The sequence below is a fragment of the Varanus komodoensis genome, unplaced genomic scaffold (assembly GCF_004798865.1).
Source record: "Varanus komodoensis strain SLA01 unplaced genomic scaffold, ASM479886v1 scaffold30, whole genome shotgun sequence".
NCBI classification, from domain to species: Eukaryota; Metazoa; Chordata; class Lepidosauria; order Squamata; family Varanidae; genus Varanus; species Varanus komodoensis.
The window spans coordinates 259,523-270,499 of record NW_025335762.1 but is presented as its reverse complement, the minus strand read 5'-3'; the positions used below and the strand labels follow the sequence as shown (position 1 = coordinate 270,499).

Below are 10,977 nucleotides of genomic sequence, written 5' to 3'. Positions count from 1 at the left end.
TTTTTGAGGCCTCGTGGAGAATGGGTGAAGTTCCAGAGGACTGGAGGGTGGTCCCAGTTTCCAAAAAACGTAGTAGAAAGGACATGGAGAATTATAGACTGGTTAGCCTTGCGTCCATTGTAGGAAAAACAATGGAAAGGCTCAGAATAGAGAGAGATCTAGTGATGCTAGATAGGGAAGGGAGGCTGGCAGCCACACAACACAGCTTCCGCAAAAACAGGTCCTGCCAGACAAACCTTGTGGAATTCTATGACAAGGTTTCAAGATGGCTAGATGGAGGGGATGCAGTGGATGTGGTATACCAGGATTTCAGCAAGGCCTTTGACAAAGTGCCCCATGATATCCTGGTGGAGAAACTGAGGAGTTTTGGGATACACCAAAGCACTGTCCGGTGGATTAGGGCATGGTTGACTGACCGAAAGCAGAAGGTAACCTTTAACGGGGAATCATCGGGATGGCGGCCAGTGACAAGCGGGGTCCCCCAGGGCTCTGTCCTGGGGCCGATCCTGTTTAATCTTTTCATTAACGACATGGATGAAGGGGTGAACAGTCTGCTGATCAAATTTGCAGACGACACTAAAACTGGAGCAGTGACCACAACTGAGGAGCAGGTACTCCAGCTCCAAAAGGATCTGGACAGACTATGGAAGTGGGCAGGAGACAACAGGATGGCGTTCAATGTGGATAAGTGCAAGGTCTTGCACTTGGGGCATAGGAATAGCTGTCATAAGTACAGGTTAGGTGACAAGTGGCTGGAGAGCAGCACTTGTGAAAGGGGCCTCGGGGTGCTGGTTGACTGCAGGCTAAACATGAGCCAGCCATGTGATGCGGTGGTCAAGAGGGCGAACACCACCCTTGGTGCATAGTCAGAAGTGTGGCTTCTAGATCAAGAGAGGTATTACTACCACTCTACATGACTCTAGTGCGCCTGCAACTGGAGTATTGTGTTCAGTTTTGGGACCTTCATTACAGGAAGGATAAAGCCAGGTTGGAGTCAGTGCAGCATAGGGCCACAAGGTTGGTGGCCGGTTTGCAGGGGATGCCGTATGAGGCGAGACTGAGGGAACTGGGTCTCTTCAGCCTGGAGGAGACTCAAGGGGATATGTTGGTGACGTACAGGTATGTGAGGGGATGTCACATGGAGATGGGTAGAGACCTGTTCTCCCCTGCAGAGGAAGGCAGGATGCGCTCCAACAGAGCAAAGCTCAGGGAGCCAAGGTCCCATTTGGATGCCAGGAAGCACTTCCTGACAGTCAGGACCCTGAGGGTGTGGAATGGGCTTCCAGGGGAGGTGGTGGAGGCCCCATCGGTGCGGGTGTTCAAGGATAGGCTGGATGTCCACATGGTGGGTATGTCGTGAGTGGAGCCGGCTGGTGCCAGAGGTCAGACTAGATGGCCCGGGAGGCCCCTTCTGACTCGCTCTGTTTTCTATGTTTCTATGTAGTTATAGTAACTCCATAACATCTCCCCTTTTTTACATATGGTTCAACAGTGTGTAAACAAGTAGACTCAAAACAGATCCCAAACAATCTGAAACATAACACACTGTACTATTAGTAAATAGGCTACAGATTAAGTCTGTCTGGAGGTCTTGAAACTCGGCCGCTTCGCAAGGCCACAGGGATGTTGCCTGGTGAAGGCTGTTTAGTTCCAGGAGGTGTTGATAAGAGACTGTCCTGTTTCCTGACTGGTGTGTTTGGTACAGAAGAACTTACTGGTATGTGTGGTTGCATTATTTCGTCCTCATTGTTTCCTTCAGATATGACAGTAGCCTTGTCTCTATATTGCTTACTTGGTCCAGCGGGACTGGGGGCATTGAACACCTCCGGAGAATCATGTGCAGGACTCTCATAAGCTTGTGAGGTGGGTTGTTCTGCCACCTGCAGATCCACTCGATTGCGACGGTAGAGACTGCCATCCACATCCACAACGTAAGAGCGAGGGGCAACCCTCTGAACACAGGTACCCAGTCTCCAGCGACCAGTCCTGTCGCCAGGAAGTGGCTTCATACGGATTGGCTCTCCAATGCTTAGTTCTGGTAAGTCTTTGGCAGACGTGTCGTATGCCAGTTTGGAGATAAAAAAGCGCCATTCCTGAGCTCCTTGCGCCCTCCAGTGTCCACGGGAGCTACTGCAGCGGGGCAACCCAGCTCCGCCCCCGGACCTTTTCCCGGCGCGCGCCTTCCCGCCCAGCTCTTGCGTGATTGGCCGGCACTGCTGCAGCAGGTAAGATGGCGGCAGCGCCCGGTGGGGGGGGGGCGCCCCTCCTTGGGGGCGGTTGGCCTGGGCAGGGGCGCCGGAAACATCTTTGCGCCCTCCACTTTTGCAGGGCTGAGGGTGGCAGAGCCGCGGAGCTGCTTGGCTGCTTTCCCCCAGAACTGCATCCCCATAGCAGAGACCCACAGTGCCCTACTCATTGCTCACTCCTGCTTGCTCAGCCCTTTGGGCCATCATCCTCCCAGCTGCCCCCAAAGCGACGGGAGGGCAGCAGGTTGGGGAAGGCAACGTAGCAACCCGGGCGCCCTGTAATCTCTGCGTGTCTCGGCCTGCAGCTCCCATCATCCCCAGGCACATTACCTGGCAGTGATGGGACTTGCAGTCCGCACCCCCGGAGGGCTGCTCTCCTTTGGTGCAGCTTGGCTTTTCCCTCAGCGGTCGCCTGAACTTTCAACCAGGCGCGCCAGGGACCGGGCGTGGGGTGTGGCTGCCTGCAGACGCGTGTGTGCGCGCGTGTGTGAAAACGGCCTCGTTCCAAATGGCAATGCAAACCTAAGCCTTTGAGCTGTCGGGGTTGCACAATCGGGAAAAGCAGGCGCGGTGGTTGCTTTTCCCCACCCAACAGGCCAGCTGCGCCGGACAGCGCGCTTATTTATTCTCGGTGAGTAACTGCCAGGCCCAAGCGCAGGAAAACTGGGATGGCTTTGAACCCACTCCCACGCACGTTGCTGGGAACCTGCAAGCTGCAAAGGCGCTTGGGTACTGCTCACACTGTGCCTTCTTTTTCCTTGTGGTTGTGAATCTGGTCTCTAAAAAGGGGATCAGAGCTGGTGTGGTTTGCATTCAAAATGTGCAGCTCCCGTTATCAGAGACCACTTTGCCTTCCATTAGGCTGTATTGATGTATTGCTATTATTTTATTTATTTAACTTTTCATAACCTGTTCTTTAGCAAACACTCCCAGAACAGTGCACATAACTTCAATTTACTCTGAAACCGCCTTTTCCTCCACTGATCTCAGCACCAGACCACAATGGTGCGAGTCGTAAAACCTGATATTATTACATCGCATTCATATCTTGCTGTTGCTTCTTTTGTGAGGAGCACAAAGCGGCTTGCATAGCTCCATTGTAGCCTCACAACAACCACCCTGTGAGGTAGGTTAGGCTGAGAGTGAGTGACTGGCCCAAAGTCACCCAGCTGGCTCCATGGTTCAGAGGGGACTAGGACCCCGGTCTCCTGGTCCCCTCCAGTGCTTCATTCACTATGCCATAGCCTGGATCATCTTGGAATCCCTCCAAAGCTTGAAACGGCGTTTCGCCCCACAGGATGCAAAATGGCCCTGCGTGGTAGCTTGACGATCGTGTCTGTGCATTTACATGCCTCTGATTGGAAATTTAGATGGCTTTGTTTCCCCCTTTTGCAGAGATTACTCTTTTAAGAGCTAGCGATTCCCATGAAGCTAGCAGAGCGTTCGCCCATAGCGAGAGAGATAATGTGGCAATGTTTAGCCGAGGAATCAAAGGTCTCCCCCGGGAAGGCTCCGCAGTCCGTGTGATGGGTAACAATTGAGTAGTAAAGCCGGCTTTTGAGCAGCTCTGCTCCTATTCTTTGAAGAGATGGTTGCGTATTCGGTGGCCACGGGTGGCAGCCCACTGCAGAGGGATCGTCCAAGTTTTGCTCCTAGCATGCCGTCCCCTCTGGCTGGGGGGTGAGTCCCTGTGGCGGCCCTCCAGGACCATCAGCCCCATCAGCGCCTCTCCCGGTTTTTGAGCAGGTCTCTTGCCCACCTTCCGCTGGAGGTTCTGAGCCTGAAGCCCAGTAGCTTTCCAAAGCAATGCGGTGCTGCACCGCTTGGCTGGGACAGGGCTGGCTCCCGCAGTGCTCTGCGCAAAGCCGGTCACACAGGCATGCTCAGTTTGCGTGGACTGATTTACACAGGGTCCACATCTGGAGCGTGCGTGTCTTTCCAGGACCCTGTCTCCAAAAAGCTCCTTGATTTGGGAAGATTGGGAACTCAGGAAGATTTGAGTAGGGGCAGGCAAGGAGGCACTGGCGGCCCAAAGACCCCCAGCCCAGGGGGATCGGATGCCACAGAGATCCCCAGGGCCCCCTGGACCTTTATGTCAGCAGAATGGTGAATTTCAAGAAAAGAAAACATGGAAACATAGAAACAGAGCTAGTCAGAAGGGACCTCCTGGGCCATCTAGTCTGACCCCTGCTCCAGCTGGCTCCGCTCACCACATGCCCACCATGCGCATGTCCAGGCTATCTTTGAATGCCCTCACCGCCCTTACCGATGGGGCCTCCACCACCTCCCGGGAAAGCCCATTCCACACCCTCGGGGTCCTTACTGGCAGGAAGTGCTTCCTGGCATCCAAACGGAACCTTGGCTCCCTGAGCTTTGCTCCGTTGGAGCGCGTTCTGCCTTCTCTGCAGGGGAGAACAGGTCTCTACCCATCTCCATGTGACACCCCTCACACACCTGTATGTCGCCAACATATCCCCTCTGAGTTTCCTCTTCTCCAGGCTGAAGAGACCCAGTTCCCTCAGTCTCGCCTCATACGGCATCCCCTGCAAACCGGCCACCAACCTTGTGGCCCTACGCTGCACTGACTCCAACCTGGCTTTATCCTTCCTGTAATGTGGGGCCCAAAACTGAGCACAGTACTCCAGTTGCGGGCGCACTTGAGTCGTATAAAGTGGAAGTAATACCTCTCTTGATCTAGAAGCCACACTTCTGGCTATGCAACCAAGGGTGGCGTTCGTCCTCTTGACCACCGCATCACACTGCTGACTCATGTTTAGCCTGCAGTCAACCAGCACCCCGAGGCCCCTTTCACAAGTGCTGCTCTCCAGCCACTTGTCACCTATCCTGTGACCCCCGCTTGTCACTGGCCGCCATCCTGATGATTCCCCACTAATGGTTACTCCCTGCTTTCAATCAGCCAACCATGCCCTAATCCATTGGACAGTGCTTTGGTCTGTCCCAAAACTCCTCAGTTTCTCAACCAGGATGTCATGGGGCACTTTGTCAAAATCCAGATAATCCACAGCATCCCCTCCATCTAGCCACCTCGAAACCTTGTAGAATTCCACAAGGTTTGTCCGGCAGGACGTGTTTTTGAGGAAGCCATGTTGTGTGGCTGTCAGCCTCCCTTCCCTATCCAGGGTTACTAGATCTCTCACTATTATGAGCCTTTCCATTGTTTTTCCTACAATGGACGCAAGGCTAACCAGCCTGTAATTCCCCACATTCCTTCTTCTACCCTTTTTAAAATTGGAACCACTGACGCCTCTGGAACCTCACCCGTTCTCCACGAGGCCTCAAAAATGGAGGCCAGTGGGCATGAGAGAACTCCTGCCAACTCTCTAAGTACTCTTGGGTGTAACCCGTCAGGGCCTGGCGCCTTTGTAATGTCCAGTGCCCTGAGGAGCCCCTCGACTTCTAGTGGGGTGACTCTAATCTGTGCCCCTAAGCCCCCAGCCTCAACTAATTTCCTGTGCGGATCTCCCCCGTCCTGCTTTGGGGAGAACACAGAGGCAAAATAGTCATTTAGCATCTGTGCCTGTTCCCTCATATCAGTCACTGGATCTCCTTCCTGCTTATTTAGTGGTCCCACCACTTGTCTCCCCTTCCTCTTCCTATTTACATGCTGAAAGAAGCCCTTTTTATTGCTCTTGATATTCTTGGCAAGTCTCAGCTCGTAATCAGCCTTAGCCTTGCGAAGAATCCTTCTGCAACGGGCCTCCTCCTCCTGGTATACCCTTTTGTCTATTTGCCCCAGTGTCCTTTTCCTACGGAGGTTCCTCTTTCGTCTAATCCCTCTAACTATCTCCTTTCACATCCATGCTGGCGCTCTCCTCCGCCTCCCTATCTTACTAATTAGTGGTATTTGCCTCCAAAACCTCCCTTCTGAGTGCCATCCACCCCTCCTCAACTCGCTTACCTTCCAGTAACCTATCCCAGGAGACTTTCCCCAGTCTGGCCTTCAGTTGGCCAAAGTTGGCCCTCTTGAAGTCCCAGCTTCTAGTGCTCGACCTGCTGCCCGTCCGCAGTCCCCTGATCTCAAAGCAAAGGATGGAGTGATCACTTGCATCCAGAGCTCCCCTAATCTGTACTTCATCTATCAGCCCCTCCCTATTGGTGAAGACCATGTCAAGGATGTTTCCCCCCCTCGTCGCCTCTCGGACCCTCTGTGTGAAAAACGCTCCCTCTATAGCTTCTAGGAAGCTATGTGACCTGGCTGTCACTGCCGAGTGAGTCTCTCAACTTATATCCGGGAGATTGAAATCTCCCATAATTACTGTTTCTCTCCCCCGAAATATCCTCAGAATCTGGCCTGTCAGGACATCATCCAGGGTCTCAAGTTGACCTGGAGGGCTATAACATACCCCCACTGTCAGGTCTCTTTCCCTGTCAAGACCCCTAAGTTTCACCCAGACTGCCTCTACCGAATCCCCATCTGTGCTGCATTCTATCTCACTGCATCCTATCCCTTCCCTGACATATAAAGCCAAGCCCCCACCTCTCTTTCCCTTCCTGTCCTTTCTAAAAAGGTGATACCCTTCTATGTTCACATTCCAGACTTGCCTTTCATCCCACCAAGTTTCTGTGATTCCCACCAGATCATACCCTCCTATTCCCAGGAGAGCTTCAAGCTCTTCCTGCTTAAACCCATGCTCCTAGCATTGGTGTACATGCACCTCAACTCCTTCCCACCGCTTCCTTTCCTTGGAGTTCCCAGCCTCCTCCTCCCTCCCATCCTCCCTAATACCTGGCCCCTCTCAGAAGGAGTCCTGTCAGTCCCTGCAGTATCTTTAAAACCCTGCTCCCAGAGCCCTGATCCTCCCCCACACTTGTCCAGTGGTTCCTGGGGGGCCTGAACCAAACCCCCCCCCCGGCTCAGTTTAACGTCTTCCAGACGAAGCTCGCTAGAGCATCTCCAAAGGACCTTTCCCCCATCCTCGTGAGGTGCAACCCGTCCCGTGCCAGAGTGCCGTGGTCGAGGAACCCGAAGCGTTCCTTCTGGCACCACACCCTAAGCTAGTCGCTCACCTCGGAGGACTCCTGTCCCTGCCTGGCCCAAATCCCCGGACAGGTAAGATTGACGAGAAGGCCACTTGGGCCTTCAGCTCCCTGAGTTTCTTCCCCAAGGCCTCAAAGTCCCTGGTGGTCCCAACCACATCCTGCCTGGCCACATCTTTTGTGCCCACATGGATCACCAGGAGCGGCTGGTGACCCCCGGAGCGAACGAGACGATCCACTCTGTCCTTCACATGCCGGATGCGTGCGCCCGGCAGGCAGCAGACCTCCCTTGTCTCCAGGTCGGGGCGGCACACCGCCGGCTCAGTGCCCCTCAGCAGGGAGTCCCCAACAACAAGCACCCGCCGCCGTGCCTTCCCGGTGCTGGTGGGCGGCCGTGCCCCGGCCCTCGCCTCTCCCGCAGCGGCCCCTTCGCCGCCTGACGTCCCAGGCTGGGGGTCCTGCTGGTCCCCCAGGCCTCCTCAGCCCCAGCCTCCCCACGTGGAGAGAACCTGTTTCCCAGCTCCAGACTGGTGCCAGGAGGAGGACAGGCCGTGCTGGCCTCCCCCTCCTGCAGGTGATGTGCCTCCATGGCTCCCCAGCTGCTCCTTCGTGGCCCCTCCCTCAACCCTCCGTCCAGAGGGGGGCTGCTCCCGGGGGGCCTGGAGAGCTCTCTTGGCCCTCAGGCCCCTCACCACCTCCTCTAGCAGGACCACCAGCTCGCAGCGAGGGTGAGTGTAACCCTGCCTCTCCTGGGGGAGAAGGGCGAACACGTCGCAGCTCTCGCAGCGGACCGCAACACCCGTGACTCCCACCAAGGCCGTCTCCTGGCCTGCTATTGGGTTCCCTTCTGAGACCCGACCTTGGTCCCTCGCCTTGTCTGTCCTGCACTGCCCCTCACCCGCCCAGTTCTCCCAGACAAACACCCACACACACATGCAAGGATAAAATAAAATTTTAAATTGGAGGAAAATAAACAAAAAACTCCACCCCCAGGGGAGGGAGTCCCCGGGCCACAGCTAAGGGACGCAGAGAAGGGACGACGCCGTTGGCAGATAATTACGGATACCATATGAGTATATGCAAATAATTATGCCTCAGCTTTGAGAAAGGCAGACAGATACCCAAGCATTGATGCATTTTTGGGAGTCACCCATCCGCCGTCTGCTTCATGAGGCCCTCAGTCCATTTCGTAGGAGCAGGTAGGCCTGCCTTGTAACGGCCCGTCTTTCCAAGGTTGTCATGGCACTCTTGGCTGTCAGAAGGGTGCTGGAAATCCACTGGCATTGCTCTCCCATTAGCTTTCCAGCAACAGGTTTATGCTCCGAACCCTAATCAGGGAACCGTTTTTCTTGTTCCAGGGGCTGAAATGCAGTTTCTCACTCGCGTGCTGCAAAGCAGCTTCCCCGCACACCTCGGCCTGCATCCCCCACCCCGCTGTTTGTAGCGTTCTGGCGAGAGAGGACCCCCCCAGCCAGGCTGCCATGTCTTCTTCCCCAGGACACCGAAAAGACGGCACCTGCTGCTCACACTGCGTGGCAGTGCCGAGCGCCCACCAGACGCTGGAGGAGATGGATTTTGAGAGAGGTACCAAAGCGCAGGGCTGTTGGGAGTCAGCGAAGAGGCGAGAGATGGGCCAGGAGCCTTGTTTTCGCTACAGGGCCCTCTTCCCACCCTCTCCCCCCCCTGTAACTTCAGTGGCGAGAACAGCCCCGTAGCCCATCCCCTTGCGGTCCTGAATTCCAGAAGCTCTGAAGCATTGTGCAAGAGGACACTCTTTTGGCCTGTAAATCCAGTTTTTTTAAAATATTTGCTTTTTAATAATACGTGTGGGCTTTTTTAAAAAAAGATCTGTCCCATTAATTGGGGCATCCCTCCAGATGGCTGATGTTAATCTGATCACATACTGTAATTCTAGTTTTATTCCCCAGTTTGAGCCCCGGGAATGCGATTTATTGGAAACTGAAATGTGAATAAATGTTTGGTTTTGTCTAGGGATTTGGTATGCTGCTCTGAACGGAGACCTCGAGGGAGTCAGAAGGCAGGTGCTGAAGCATGGCAAGGCCAGTGAGCCAGACTCCTTTGGGTACACGGCGTTGGTAAGGGCATCCCAGAGCCAAAGGTGGCTGCGCACCGGCGCTTGCTCTCTCGTGGGCACGCAGCCCTTCAAGCACTGTCTTTTCCGCCTCCAGCATTACGCCAGCCGCAGTGGACACTACGGCGTCTGCCGATTCCTCCTGGAGAGCGGAGCCACCTGCAGCGCCCGGACCAATGGCGGGGCCACCCCCCTCCACCGCGCGGCCTACTGCGGCCACACGGAGGTAGCCCAGCTGCTGCTGGCCCACGGGGCGGATCCGGCGGCCACGGACGATGAGGGGAAGACCTGCTTGCACAAGGCACGGCTCGCGAATGGCGCCGCCGCCTCTCCTTCCGTGCCTGTGGGAGCCACGGCCGGCTGCAGCTCTGGGGGCGCATGGCTTTTGAAGGAGTGTGGTGGGACGGGCCGTGCCTCTTGCGGAAGCCAGCCTCTTGGGCTAAGCTGCATACTCTGAGCAAAGCTGTGGGACCGCTCAAACGGCACGACAGCGGGTGTTTTAGCATGGTGGACAGCAAAAGGAGGTTCCCGCACCGGCTGTGCACCCCGTGCCCCGTGTAACGGGGGGCGGACATGAGAATTTGCTGTGGGAGGCCCCGGTCCAGCCTCTGGGAGCATCTGCCCCGCGGGGTGGGCTGCCCCCCGCCTGACACCCCGCAGAGTCATTTCTGGCGCCTCTCCCAACCTGGCCCCACCAGACATGTTGGGCTCCCACTCCCATCTGCCCCAGCCAATGGCCGGAAATGCTGGGAGCGCTGGGGGGGGTGGAGAAGTGCGTAGTATGGGGCCAAATGGACCAGGGTTCAGCTTGGCCTGGGCATTGTGGGGGGAAAGGAACAGGCTCGGAGGCTGTCCTGCCACTCCAGAGGGGTGTGCTGTCCTCCCCGGGAGTGAGAAGGCCTCGCACCCCTTCCTTCTGGGTTCCTCTCCTCCCACGGGGACCGCGGGGGGCCGCCAGCCCCGCACACTCAGGAGCTTTTCCCCTCTTCACCAGGCGGCCGAGAACGGACATCGCGAGCTCTGCCAGCTTCTGCTGGAGCAAAGGCCAGAGCTGAGGCATGTGAGGGACAAGAGCGGCAGACGGGCCTGCGACTTGGATCCTGCCAAGCAAGGAGCTGCGTGGGAGCTTTTGGACTGAAGGACGTGCTCCCGGGTGACCGCAGGAGACTTGGGGAGCCCAGCTTTTCTTGAGGGCAAAGGGGCTCCGCAAGTGAGAATGCTGCCTGCTTTTGAAGATAGCCTTGGCCGAGAACATCCTTCGCTTCCTGTCCCCCAGGGCCTGGCCCAGCCTTGGCGTGCCTTGGAGGGGAATCGTGGAGTCCATCAAGGGGGCCTGTTAAAATACAAGGGACAGCTCCCTTTCCCAAAAGCAGCTAAACACGCTGGCTCTGACTGGTGCCTGGTGTGATTTTGGAAGGGTGTCATGGCCGCTCGTATCAAGGGGTTGGTGCCCACTGCTCGGAGCTGCCCTCTTCCATCACTTCCCAGACCCTCATGACCAAATCCTTTTTTGTTAGTCGCAGAGTCACACTCGGGTCATCGTGACCCCATGGACAGCATTCTCCAGGCCTTCCTGTCCTCCACCATCCCCCGGAGCCCACTCAAGCTCACATCCACTGCTTCAGTGACCCCATCCAGCCA

General features: G+C 55.9%; 1 protein-coding gene across 1 annotated transcript; it reads left to right on the top strand.

Moving 5' to 3' along the window:
- The first annotated feature begins 2,206 nt into the window (after positions 1-2,206).
- On the top strand, positions 2,207-10,714 carry ANKRD39 (ankyrin repeat domain 39). The gene is made up of 5 exons (XM_044437569.1): positions 2,207-2,225; positions 8,603-8,828; positions 9,237-9,340; positions 9,434-9,637; positions 10,331-10,714. The coding sequence occupies exons 2-5, from the start codon at positions 8,726-8,728 to the stop codon at positions 10,472-10,474; spliced, it is 555 nt and encodes a 184-aa protein (XP_044293504.1). The 5' UTR covers positions 2,207-2,225; positions 8,603-8,725; the 3' UTR covers positions 10,475-10,714.
- Positions 10,715-10,977: the final 263 nt, after the last annotated feature.